The sequence below is a fragment of the Bufo bufo genome, chromosome 2 (genome assembly GCF_905171765.1).
Source record: "Bufo bufo chromosome 2, aBufBuf1.1, whole genome shotgun sequence".
Taxonomy (NCBI): Eukaryota; Metazoa; Chordata; class Amphibia; order Anura; family Bufonidae; genus Bufo; species Bufo bufo.
Genome location: NC_053390.1, coordinates 484060207 through 484073875, shown reverse-complemented (window position 1 = coordinate 484073875; position 13669 = coordinate 484060207). Strand labels below are relative to the sequence as shown.

The following is a 13669-nucleotide window of genomic DNA, read 5'->3' as shown; positions in this document are numbered from 1 at the left end:
CCTGGATGTTCCACAGCAGTACTGGCAAAATATTCTGTGGACAGATGAAACCAAAGTTGTGTGTTTCTTCCAAACAACTCAACACTATGAGTGGAGAAAAAGAGGCACAGCACACCAACATCAAAACCTCATCCCAACTGTGAAGTATGGTGGTGGGGGAATCATGGTTTGGCGCTTCTTTGCTGTGTCAGGGCCTGGACGGATTGCGATCATCAAAGGAAGAATGAATTCCCAAGTTTATCAAGACATTTTGCAGGAGAACTTAAGGCCATCTGTCCACCAGCTGAAGCTCAACAGAAGATGGGTGTTGCAACAGGACAACGACCCAAAGCATAGAAGTAAATCAACAACAGAATGGCTTAAAGAGAAGAAAATACACCTTCTGGAGTGGCCCAGTCAGAGTCCTGACCTCAACCCGATTGAGATGCTGTAGCATGACCTCAAGAAAGCGATTCACACCAGACATGTCAAGAATATTGCTGAACTGAAACTGTTCTGTAAAGAGAAATGGTCAAGAATTACTCCTGACCGTTGTGCACGTCTGATCTGCAACTACAGGAAATGTTTGGATGAAGTTATTGCTGCCAAAAAAGGTTCAACCAGTTATTAAATCCAAAGGTTCACATGCTTTTTCCACCTGCACTGTGAATGTTTACATGGTGTGTTCAATAAAAACATGGTAACATTTAATTCTTTGTGTGTTATTAGTTTAAGCAGACTGATTGTCTATTGTTGTGACTTAGGCTACTTTCACACTTGCGTTTGGGGTTCCGCTTGAAAGATTTGTTTGAAGGCTCTTTCAAGCGGCCCCGAACGGATCCGTTCATCCCCAATGCATTCTGAATGGATAAGGATCCGCTCAGAATGCATCAGTTTGGCTCCATTCCGCTCAGGAGGCGGACACCCAAACGCAGCTTGCAGCGTTTTGGTGTCCGCCTGGCCGCGCGGAGCCAAACGGATCCATCCTGACTTACAATGCAAGTCAATGGGGACGGATCCGTTTGACGTTGACACAATATGGTGCAATTGCAAACGGAGACTCTGGCGCCCATGAAGCACTGCAGCCTCTTCATACAAAAAAAAAAAAAACTGTGTCAACGTCAAACGGATCCGTCCCCATTGACTTGCATTGTAAGTTGGGATGGATCCGTTTGACGTTGACACAATATGGTGCAATTGCAAACGGATCCGTCCCCCATTGACTTTCAATGTAATGTCAGTAGTCCCTGTTAATATACCCAGGGGCGGATTAAGTGCATGATAGGCCCGGGGCTGTCTACCCAACTTGGGCCCCCCTCCATTTTAGTTCAGTTTTTTTTTTTTGTATGAAGAGGCTGCAGTGCTTCATGGGCGCCAGAGTCTCTTCTTAGGCCATATGACATCTTCAGACTAAAAAAAAAATACCCCAAATTGGGTCCTAAACTGAAAAATTTGGTCGCCAAATTTAAAATACATATAATTGTAATAAAAAAGACATGGAGGAGAATACAGCACCACATACCTCTTACATCCAGTGACATCTCCTGTCATGTAGACCTTCTCTTTCCTCTTCTCCTCCATTTAACCCAGACCACCATGGCAAATTCTTTCAGCCGCATCTCATCTCTACAGTTTGTAACACAGACATGTTGGATTTCTCAATTTTTCCATCAACCTCCTCATCCTGGTGTCCCCACAGTGTCATCCTGCCACCCCCAATACTGTGCCCGTTGTGCTCCCCAATGCCCAAGGAACTATACTGCTGAAATAATAGTGACCCTAATAAACATAATTGGGGTAATTTATCAAACTGGTGTAAAGTAGAACTGGATTTCCAAAATAGCTGTCAAATATGAAAGGTGGCATCTGATTGGCTGCTATGGGCAACTAAGCCAGTTCTGCGTTACACCAGTTTGATAAATTACCCCAAATGTTCCTATAGTGTCCTCAGCAGCTATAATGTCCCCTAGAGACCCCCAGTAATAATAACACCCTATATTGTGCTCCAGGTAATAATCCCTGTATAGTGTCCCCAGAAATAATAGAATTGCCCCTACAGTGCCTCCCCAATAGCAACAGCCCCATATAGTAATTTCCACCACACTGCCCCCACATAGTAATCCCCCATAGTAATTTGCCCCCACACAGTAATTTCCCCCAAACTGCCCCCATATAGTAGTTTGCCCCCACACAGTAATTTGCCCCACACTGCCCCCACATAGTAATTTCCAGCACACTGCCCCACATAGTAATTTCCACCACACTGCCCCCACATAGTAATTTGCCCCCACATAGCAATTTCCCCACACTGTTCCCACATAGCAATTTCCCCACACTGTTCCCACATAGCAATTTCCCCACATTGCCCCCACACAATCGTTTTCCACACACTGCCCCCACATAGTAATTTGCCCCCACACTGCCCCATATAGTAATTTGTCCCCACATAGCAATTTCCCCACACTGCCCCCACATAGTAATTTCCAGCACACTGCCCCACATAGTAATTTCCACCACACTGCCCCCACATAGTAATTTGCCCCCACATAGCAATTTCCCCACACTGTTCCCACATAGCAATTTCCCCACACTGTTCCCACATAGCAATTTCCCCACATTGCCCCCACACAATCGTTTTCCACACACTGCCCCCACATAGTAATTTGTCCCCACATAGCAATTTCCCCACACTGTCCCCACATAGAAATTACCCCACACTGTCCCCACATAGCAATTACCCCCACACAATAGTTTCCCCCACACTGCCCCATATAGAAATTTGCCCCCACATAGTAGTCCCTCCCATAATAATTTGCCCCCACACTGCCCCATCTAGTAATTTGCCCCCACATAGTAGTCCCTCTCATAATAATTTGTCCCCACATAGTAGTCCCTCCCATAATAATTTGCCCCCACATAGCAATTTGCCCCCACACTGCCCCAACTAGTAATTTGCCCCCACATAGTAGTCCCTCTCATAATAATTTGCCCCCACATAGTAGTCCCTCCCATAATAATTTGCCCCCACATAGCAATTTGCCCCCACACTGCCCCAACTAGTAATTTGCCCCCACATAGTATTCCCTCCCATAATAATTTGGCCCCATACAGCCCCCACATTCCCCCCCATGTACTCTATTTATCTTCCCTAATATGTCCTCCTGTGTGTCCCCCCGCCCCCCCCAAAGTAGGCACATGAAATAAAAAAATAAAAAATGAACAAAAAATGAAAAGATAGGTGAGTATTTATGTCCAGGGCCAGGCGCTTGCTCGCAGAGGAAGGCGGGATGAGTCAGGCGGGTCACAGTGCTGCATCCCGTCACAGGCGCGCGATGACGTCATCAATCATGCCTGCGCCGGTATTTCACTACTGCATAGGCCTCAGGCCTACAAGGCCTGAAGCCTATGGCGGTGATCGGCGACGGGACAGGGAGCTATGCGCTCCCGTGCCCCGCCGCAGTATGTGGGCGTTCGGGTCAGCGTTGGGCCCCCCATCGGTGCTGGGCCCGGGGCTGCCAACCCGAACGTCCCTATTGTAATCCGCCACTGAATATACCATCGGATCGTAGTTTTCTCCAATTCGATGGTATATTTTAACTTGAAGCGTCCCCATCACCATGGGAACGCCTCTGTTAGAATATACCATCGAATTTGAGTTAGATCGTGAAACTCAGATCCGACAATATATTTTATCACAGAGGCGTTCCCATAGTGATGGGGACGCTTCAAGTTAGAATATACTGAGAACTGTGTAATAACTGCCCCCTGCTACCTGGCAGGACCCGATTCTTTACAGGGGGCTGTGATCCGCACAATTAACCCCTCAGGTGCCGCACCTGAGGGGTTAATTGTGCGTATCATAGCCCCCTGTAAGAGATCAGGTGGCCAGACCCCCCTCCCTCCCCAGTTTTAAATTCATTGGTGGCCAGTGCGCCCCCCTCCCTCCCCAGTATTATATTCATTGGTGGCCAGTGCGCCCCCCCCCCCCCAGTGTGGCCCCCCTCCCTCCCCACTATTATATTCATTGGTGGCCAGTGCGCCCCCCCCCCCCCCATCATTGGTGGCAGCTGAGAGTTCCGATCGGAGTCCCAGTTTAATCGCTGGGGCTCCGATCGGTTACCATGGCAGCCAAGGCGCTACTGCAGTCCTGGCTGCCATGGTTACTTAGCAATTTTAGAAGCATTATACTTACCTGCGATGTCTGTGACCGGCCGGGCACTCCTCCTACTGGTAAGTGAAAGGTCTGTGCGGCGCATTGCTTATAGCACAGACCTTTCACTTACCAGTAGGAGGAGCGCCCGGCCGGTCACAGACATCGCAGGTAAATATAATGCTTCTAAAATTGCTAAGTAACCATGGCAGCCAAGACTGCAGTAGCGTCTTGGCTGCCATGGTAACCGATCGGAGCCCCAGTGATTAAACTCTCTGCTGCCACCAATGATGGGGGGGGGTGATTTTAATTAGGGGCGGGGGGAGAGTGGAGGCCGCACTGGCCACCAATGAATATAATACTGGGGAGGGAGGGGGGCCGCACTGGCCACCAATGAATATAATATTGGGGAGGGAGGAGGGCCGCACTGGCCACCTATGAATATAATATTGGGGAGGGAGGGGGGCCGCACTGGCCACCTATGAATATAATACTGGGGAGGGAGGGGGATCTGGCCCCTGCTGCCTGACAGCACTCGATCAGGGGGCTGAGATCCGCACAATTAACCCCTCAGGTGCGGCACCTGAGGGGTTAATTGTGCGGATCACAGCCCCCTGTAAGAGATCGGGTGCTGCCAGGCAGCAGGGGGCAGTCATGTACACAGTTCTTTTAGTATATTCTAACTTGAAGTGTCCCCATCACCATGGGAACGCCTCTGTGTTAGAATATACTGTCGGATCTGAGTTTTCAAGAAGTGAAAAATCTGATCAGAAAAAAACTGTTAGGCAGACGGATCCGTTCTGAACGGATATCATCGTTTGCATTATAGGAGCGGATCCGTCTGTGCAGACACCAGACGGATCCGCTCCGAACGCAAGTGTGAAAGTAGCCTTATTTACAAATATGTTAAACATAAAATGATTTAAACAGCAGGTCATTTTATGATGACACAAAGAGCCTACCACCACAATGTATAGTCGTGCAGGGGTAAGCAAAAGATTAAAGGGAGTCTGTCACCTGTTTTTCACCAATATAACTAAGAGCACTACCCTATAGAAGATTGCATACACATCCCAAGCATACATGTGTGCACTCTGTGCCTTTATTCCATGTCTAGGAAAAGCACTTTTATTCTGCTGGATAACAGCTCCTAAGTGCCCAGCTCTGCTGCTGCAAGTGCCCGAAGGAAACCAGAGTGAAGATGAAAGGGCTGCTTTAGTTGCTCATATCTTGGGATTGGTAGCAGGAAGAAATATGAACCTGACCTTGTTTGAAAGCTGGCATATACCAGAACCACAGCATTCTATCCACTATATCAGAAGATATAGCCAAAAGATATTGTCAGGAGTGACAGATTATTTTTTTTTTTTTTTATTTCACTTTCAGCTGGGAACTTCGAAGCTGTTTCTCAGCAGAATAAAAGTGCTTTTCCTGGAAGTGGAATACAGACACATAGTACACACAGGTATGTTTGGAATGTGTCTGCAATCTTCTGTGGGGAGGGCTCTTAGTTATATTGGTGAAAATTAGGTGACAGACTCCCTTTCAGGGGGTCATTTATTATGCTAAAATACACCATCTGTTGCGTCGCTATCTGCTTTGCCCTGCTCACGATAGTCTAAAATTGTGGGCGATGCATGGAAGGGGACAGGCTGGCAGGCTCGTCTCTTTAATCATTTTCTATGCCTATTTTAGTCGTAGGAAATGGTCTAAATGTAAGACAGCTAGGAAGCTATCTTACATTGAGAACTGGCGTTGGATGCGCCGAAGTTATGGAGAGGCCTGCGCCTAGTCATAACTTAGGCGGATCCTCCGCCAGCTATGGGGCTTTATTAATAGTGAAAAGGAGTGAGTGAAGGTGACACGCATGGACTGTCATCTGGATCCTCAATACACTCCCTCACTCACTGCATCAAGTGTCGGACAGCACTTGGTCGTCTAGGACGTTATATCATAATAGAATAATATTCTGATTGCTTGTTAGTTTTATAATATATGAAGCAGATCTTTATTACTGTGCCCAGCACAAGCACAGGGTACAGCATGGTGGTCAGTACTGTTACCAATTGTATCACTGTATATATACACAAAGGTGTTACATAACAATACTACAACCCCCGCAGTCTGCATGGACAACAGCTGTGGTTTGCGACCCTCTTAGGCCTCATGCACACGACCGTTGTTTGGGTCCGCATCCGAGCCGCCAAAATGGCGGCTCGGATGCGGACCCTATCACTTCAATGGGGCCGCAAAAGATGCGGACAGCACTCCTTGTGCTGTCCGCATCCGTGGCTCCCTTCCGCGGCCCCATAAAAAAAATATAACATGTCCTATTCTTGTCCGCGCTTTGCGGACAAGAATAGGCATTTATATTGCCGGCGCCCGTTCCGCAAATTGCGGAAGGCAACACAGGCGGCTTCCGTTTTTTGTGGATCTGCAGTTTGCGGTCCGCAAAAAATGTCACAGCCGTGTGCATGAGGCCTAACACCCATCATTATAGTACTGGTCATTCAACAAACAGAAGTCTCTAAGATCTTCGTTTTTGGTTTACTGAAATGATTCAATGGAAGATTCTAGACTGGTCAGCCATGAAAACTCTGGAACTTTCCTTCAGTGGCATCTGATTCCATTTTGTCTGCATTAAACCTCACTCTCTTCCTCCTACATCCTCCAGCTCCACAACTCCTCCAGATTATGGGCTGTCGTCCAATTATATAGAGATGAGTTATGCCTGTTTGGAGGCTTAAGTCTGTCAAGCTGATTGTCCAGGACTGCATTGAAGTCCCCTAAAATAATAAAAGGGGATTGGGGCAGCTGTGACACCTTAATCATGACCTCATCCAGTATGGATCTACAAAAGGGAGGCAGTGTGTACACTGCGTGCAGAATTATTAGGCAAATTAGTATTTTGACCACATCATCCTCTTTATGCATGTTGTCTTACTCCAAGCTGTATAGGCTCGAAAGCCTACTACCAATTAAGCATATTAGGTGATGTGCATCTCTGTAATGAGAAGGGGTGTGGTCTAATGACATCAACACCCTATATTAGGTGTGCATAATTATTAGGCAACTTCCTTTCCTTTGGCAAAATGGGTCAAAAGAAGGACTTGACAGGCTCAGAAAAGTCAAAAATAGTCGGATATCTTGCAGAGGGATGCAGCACTCTTAAAATTGCAAAGCTTCTGAAGCGTGATCATCGAACAATCAAGCGTTTCATTCAAAATAGTCAACAGGGTCGCAAGAAGCGTGTGGAAAAACCAAGGCGCAAAATAACTGCCCATGAACTGAGAAAAGTCAAGCGTGCAGCTGCCAAGATGCCACTTGCCACCAGTTTGGCCATATTTCAGAGCTGCAACATCACTGGAGTGCCCAAAAGCACAAGGTGTGCAATACTCAGAGACATGGCCAAGGTAAGAAAGGCTGAAAGACGACCACCACTGAACAAGACACACAAGCTGAAACGTCAAGACTGGGCCAAGAAATATCTCAAGACTGATTTTTCTAAGGTTTTATGGACTGATGAAATGAGAGTGAGTCTTGATGGGCCAGATGGATGGGCCCGTGACTGGATTGGTAAAGGGCAGAGAGCTCCAATCCGACTCAGACGCCAGCAAGGTGGAGGTGGAGTACTGGTTTGGGCTGGTATCATCAAAGATGAGCTTGTGGGGCCTTTTCGGGTTGAGGATGGAGTCAAGCTCAACTCCCAGTCCTACTGCCAGTTTCTGGAAGACACCTTCTTCAAGCAGTGGTACAGGAAGAAGTCTGCATCCTTCAAGAAAAACATGATTTTCATGCAGGACAATGCTCCATCACACGCATCCAAGTACTCCACAGCGTGGCTGGCAAGAAAGGGTATAAAAGAAGAAAATCTAATGACATGGCCTCCTTGTTCACCTGATCTGAACCCCATTGAGAACCTGTGGTCCATCATCAAATGTGAGATTTACAAGGAGGGAAAACAGTACACCTCTCTGAACAGTGTCTGGGAGGCTGTGGTTGCTGCTGCACGCAATGTTGATGGTGAACAGATCAAAACACTGACAGAATCCATGGATGGCAGGCTTTTGAGTGTCCTTGCAAAGAAAGGTGGCTATATTGGTCACTGATTTGTTTTTGTTTTGTTTTTGAATGTCAGAAATGTATATTTGTGAATGTTGAGATGTTATATTGGTTTCACTGGTAAAAATAAATGATTGAAATGGGTATATATTTTGCTTTTTGTTAAGTTGCCTAATAATTATGCACAGTAATAGTCACCTGCACACACACACATCCCCCTAAAATAGCTAAAACTAAAAACTACTTACAAAAATATTCAGCTTTGATATTAATGAGTTTTTTGGGTTCATTGAGAACATGGTGGTTGTTCAATAATAAAATTAATCCTCAAAAATACAACTTGCGTAATAATTCTGCACTCCCTGTATATATAGACCCGCTACAATTACAGGACTACCCTGGACCAGACTGTATAAAATCACATATCTGCCATGTGGCTCTATCAAGACTGTATGTATGTAGTTGTAATGAAGTTCTCTTACTGACAAGGATGGATACACCCCGCGCAGTATTCGTGTATGTTGCGTGATTTTGTCCCACCCAAAGGCGATGAAAAGACAGCACCTTGCAGTCTCTTAAATGCGTCTCCTGCAAATTAATCAGATCAGGGTTGTAAGACCTAAGATAGTTGAAAACCAAAGCTCTTTTGATCTTGCAATTTAGACCCCTTACATTCCATGAAATTACCCTAAGCGTTACCATATTGAGAACAGAAACATATCTCTTATTGAAGAGACCCACGGTGACAATCACATCTTCATTCATAGACCCTACTGGGCATAGACCCTACTGAGGAAGTGGAAAAGTGAGTAACACTTCTGCAGTGCGGTTTCTCATTTTCTCAATATCATGGCGCAAAAAAATTAACATCACTTTGTAGGTGGTCTATTTTTGCAGTTAGGGCAATCTGGCAAGCCGCTCTGGCTGACATAATTTTGTCTGCTTGTGGCGTGTCAGCAGATAGAGCCGCAGACATGTCCTCCTCCTTAGTTTGGCTCATGTTGTCTATCAAGACTTTGCCTGGAGTGTGAGGGGGCGCTGAAGCTGTCTTCCGCCCATATACAGCAGCTTCTATTCCTATGTAAGTCTATGATCAATGTAGGTCGTCACCTAAGAACAGAGACTTGGAGCAAGAAACGAGTAATAAAGCACTATTCAGATATAATATGTCTGTCTCGGTTCTTTCCCTCAGGATCAGTAGCATATGGCTGTGTTCACCGATCACAAAGTCCCCTTAATATGCAGGTCCCAAGTCAGCCAGGACTCCCAGGCCCCCAGTACCTGTCCTTCAGTGTAGAAAATTAGTTATCTGAGGGCTTTCACTCCAACTCTTCCACCTACAGGAGCCTAGGGCGCTGCAAGAAGGGCCTCACGGCCACGCCAACAAAATAGCTGCTGCCAGTTCAGGCCGTGGTGTTCGCGTCTCTGCAATCCCTAAGTGCAGCGCTCCAGCACCTTTGACAGTCGGGAGGTGCCTTTGTGCTGTCCCCAAAGAGTATATGTCGGCTATGGATGTCTCAGCACTCACTACCCCACTGGTCTGCGCCACACACTCTCTCCTCACTCCCTTAGCAATGGCGGGTCCCTGGCTCTGCGCGGTGAGCGCACTTATTTCTCTCCAGTGGTACTATGACTGAGCCTGTGCATCCAGGTGGTCTCCACCAGGTAAAGAGGGCAGCTGGAAGGATACAGGGAGATGGGGGGAAAAGCAGGATTCTTGGAGAGCCTTCTTTAGTGCGTCCTCGCGCCATGCTTGCCAGGCCATGCCCCCACTGTATCTGGTTTACATTCCGGCTTTCAGCGGACAGCAAAATGTTAAAAGCGACATTTTTTTATCTGGCTTAAAGTCGGCTTGTATGCCAGAAAGCTGACGGATTACCGCTGGATCCCATTATAGTGAATGAGGATTTCTTAGTACATGATGGATTCTGTGAATTCCGCCAGAACAGACTGCCGGAGTTCACAGTGCTGATGTGAACCCAGCCTTACACACCTACTTACGGTCCATCCCTTCTACTGTCATTCTGGCATGCTATAAATGCTTATCCTGAAATCTGATAAGGGCATGCATGTTTAGTTTGTAGCAGAATGCTCTGTCAGTCAACAGCTCTCCTTTAATATATGTAACTATTGTCTATTTGTGCATATTTTGCAACTGTATCCATCCATTAGCTGGTTATACACCTTTATCTAACAGCTTTTCTGTCCCACCTTCCTTTTTTACATAGACACTCGATTCAGCCAAGTATGCATCTGTTCTCAGAGGCCCTTTGGTGACTGCTTCTCTCCCATGAGCACAAAGGGTCAGGCATGTTGAGTCTTCACACCTCCCATACACCAAAATCAACATTTGTGGACCACTTTGCTGTTATGTGAATGGATACCATTATGTTAAATACTTACAATTGTTGCTGTTATACCTTTTTTTAATTTTTTTTTTATTATAGAGATGATTCATACTGGCCAGATTCTAAAAGAATGGCTTTGGATGATCGATATAATGATTTTGGAAGGCTGGATCGTTATTTAGACTTTGCAAATAGAGACCGTGGGCGGTACATGGATCACATGCACAATGACAGGTAATTTTCAAGTGAATTGTTATGTTACGGCATCTAAAAATCACCTTAACCCCTTAAGGACCCTGCCATATTTCACCTTAAAGAGGACCTTTCACCGATTATTACACTATGAACTAACTATACAGACATGTAGAGCGGCGCCCGGGGATCTCCCTGCACTTACTATTATCCCTGGGCGCCGCTCCGTTCTCCTGCTATGTCCTCCGGTATCTCCGTTCCCTAAGTTATGGTAGGCGGAGTCTGGCCTTGTTCTTCTGAAGCGCTGGCCAATCGCATTGCAAAGCTCACAGCCTGGGAGAAAATAACCTCCCAGGCTGTGAGCTCTGCGCTGCGATTGGCCAGCGCTAGAGCAAAACAAGGGCAGACTCCGCCTACCATAACTTAGTGACTGGAATCTCCGCCTACTATAACTTAGTGAGCGGAGATACCGGAGGGCATAGCAGGAGAACGGAGCGGCGCCCGGGGATAACAGTAAGTGCAGTGAGATCCCTGGGTGCCGCTCTACATGTCTGTATAGTTAGTTCATAGTGTAATAATCGGTGAAAGGTCCTCTTTAACCACCTCAGCCCCCAGTGCTTAAACACCCTGAAAGACCAGGCCACTTTTTACACTTCAGCACTACACTACTTTCACCGTTTATTGCTCGGTCATGCAACTTACCACCCAAATGAATTTTACCTCCTTTTCTTCTCACTAATAGAGCTTTCATTTGGTGGTATTTCATTGCTGCTGACATTTTTACTTTTTTTGTTATTAATCGAAATTTAACGATTTTTTTGCAAAAAAATGACATTTTTCACTTTCAGTTGTAAAATTTTGCAAAAAAAAACGACATCCATATATAAATTTTGCTCTAAATTTATTGTTCTACATGTCTTTGATAAAAAAAAAATGTTTGGGTAAAAAAAAAATGGTTTGGGTAAAAGTTATAGCGTTTACAAACTATGGTACAAAAATGTGAATTTCCGCTTTTTGAAGCAGCTCTGACTTTCTGAGCACCTGTCATGTTTCCTGAGGTTCTACAATGCCCAGACAGTACAAACACCCCACAAATGACCCCATTTCGGAAAGTACACACCCTAAGGTATTCGCTGATGGGCATAGTGAGTTCATAGAACTTTTTATTTTTTGTCACAAGTTAGCGGAAAATGATGATTTTTTTTTTTTTTTTTTTTTTCTTACAAAGTCTCATATTCCACTAACTTGTGACAAAAAATAAAAACTTCCATGAACTCACTATGCCCATCACGAAATACCTTGGGGTCTCTTCTTTCCAAAATGGGGTCACTTGTGGGGTAGTTATACTGCCCTGGCATTCTAGGGGCCCAAATGTGTGGTAAGGAGTTTGAAATCAAATTCTGTAAAAAATGACGAGTGAAATCCGAAAGGTGCTCTTTGGAATGTGGGCCCCTTTGCCCACCTAGGCTGCAAAAAAGTGTCACACATCTGGTATCTCCGTATTCAGTAGAAGTTAGGGAATGTGTTTTGGGGTGTCATTTTACATATACCCATGCTGGGTGAGATAAATATCTTGGTCAAATGCCAACTTTGTATAAAAAAATGGGAAAAGTTGTCTTTTGCCAAGATATTTCTCTCACCCAGCATGGGTATATGTAAAAAGACACCCCAAAACACATTCCCCAACTTCTCCTGAATACGGAGATACCAGATGTGTGACACTTTTTTGCAGCCTAGGTGGGCAAAGGGGCCCATATTCCAAAGAGCACCTTTCGGATTTCACTCGTCATTTTTTACAGAATTTGATTTCAAACTCCTTACCACACATTTGGGCCCCTAGAATGCCAGGGCAGTATAACTACCCCACAAGTGACCCCATTTTGGAAAGAAGAGACCCCAAGGTATTCGCTGATGGGCATAGTGAGTTCATGGAAGTTTTTATTTTTTGTCACAAGTTAGTGGAATATGAGACTTTGTATGAAAAAAAAAAAAAAAATCATCATTTTCCACTAACTTGTGACAAAAAATAAAAAATTCTAGGAACTCGCCATGCCCCTCACGGAATACCTTGGGGTGTCTTCTTTCCAAAATGGGGTCACTTGTGGGGTAGTTATACTGCCCTGGCATTTTCCAGGGGCCCTAATGTGTGGTAAGTAGGTAAATGACCAGTGAAATCCAAAAGGTGCTCTTTGGAATATGGGCCCCTTTGCCCACCTAGGCTGCAAAAAAGTGCCACACATGTGGTATCTCCGTACTCAGGAGAAGTTGGGGAATGTGTTTTGGGGTGTCTTTTTACATATACCCATGCTGGGTGAGAGAAATATCTTGGCAAAAGACAACTTTTCCCATTTTTTTATACAAAGTTGGCATTTGACCAAGATATTTATCTCACCCAGCATGGGTATATGTAAAATGACACCCCAAAACACATTCCCCACCTTCTCCTGAGTACGGAGATACCAGATGTGTGACACTTTTTTGCAGCCTAGGTGGGCAAAGGGGCCCATATTCCAAAGAGCACCTTTCGGATTTCACTCGTCATTTTTTACAGAATTTGATTTCAAACTCCTTACCACACATTTGGGCCCCTAAAATACCAGGGCATTATACCTACCCCACAAGTGACCCCATTTTGGAAAGAAGAGACCCCAAGGTATTCGCTGATGGGCATAGTGAGTTCATGGAAGTTTTTATTTTTTGTCACAAGTTAGTGGAATATGAGACTTTGTATGAAAAAAAAAAAAAAAAATCATAATTTTCCACTAACTTGTGACAAAAAATAAAAAATTCTAGGAACTCGCCATGCCCCTCACGGAATACCTTGGGGTGTCTTCTTTCCAAAATGGGGTCACTTGTGGGGTAGTTATACTGCCCTGGCATTTTCCAGGGGCCCTAATGTGTGGTAAGTAGGTAAATGACCAGTGAAATCCGAAAGGTG

At 45.4% G+C, this 13669-nt stretch overlaps 1 protein-coding gene across 1 annotated transcript in view; it reads left to right on the top strand.

Annotated features, from left to right (window-relative positions):
• Window positions 1-13669, top strand: part of LOC120989572 (scaffold attachment factor B2-like) — a 392913-nt gene that overhangs the window by 299804 nt on the left and 79440 nt on the right. Inside the window, exon 9 of the mRNA XM_040417765.1 lies at window positions 10639-10773. Coding sequence (XP_040273699.1) covers window positions 10639-10773 — 135 coding nt within the window. The remainder of the gene's footprint in view (window positions 1-10638; window positions 10774-13669) is intronic.